The sequence below is a fragment of the Nematolebias whitei genome, chromosome 3, assembly GCF_014905685.2.
Source record: "Nematolebias whitei isolate Nwh7 chromosome 3, NemWhi1, whole genome shotgun sequence".
Lineage (NCBI taxonomy): Eukaryota > Metazoa > Chordata > Actinopteri > Cyprinodontiformes > Rivulidae > Nematolebias > Nematolebias whitei.
The window spans coordinates 24,151,942-24,152,238 of record NC_056500.1 but is presented as its reverse complement, the minus strand read 5'-3'; the positions used below and the strand labels follow the sequence as shown (position 1 = coordinate 24,152,238).

The following is a 297-nucleotide window of genomic DNA, read 5'->3' as shown; positions in this document are numbered from 1 at the left end:
GAGGCTGCTGAGTTCCTGGACCAGTCCAAAGCCACACCAGAGGCTGCAGAGTTCTTGGACCAGTCCAAAGCCACACCAGAGAATGCCGAGTTTCTTGACCAGTCCAAAGCCACACCAGAGACTGCTGAGCTCCTTGACCAGTCCAAAGCCACACCAGAGGCTGCTGAGTTCCTGGACCAGTCCAAAGCCACACCAGAGGCTGCCGCGTTCCTGGACCAGTCCAAAGCCACACCAGAGGCTGCGGAGTTCTTGGACCAGTCCAAAGCCACACCAGAGGCTGCTGAGTTCCTGGACCAG

The 297-nt window shown here is 58.2% G+C and overlaps 1 protein-coding gene across 1 annotated transcript in view; it reads left to right on the top strand.

The window, feature by feature from the left end:
• kdm4aa (lysine (K)-specific demethylase 4A, genome duplicate a) overlaps window positions 1–297 on the top strand; it is a 42,605-nt gene that overhangs the window by 17,555 nt on the left and 24,753 nt on the right. Inside the window, exon 10 of the mRNA XM_037674262.1 lies at window positions 25–42. Coding sequence (XP_037530190.1) covers window positions 25–42 — 18 coding nt within the window. The remainder of the gene's footprint in view (window positions 1–24; window positions 43–297) is intronic.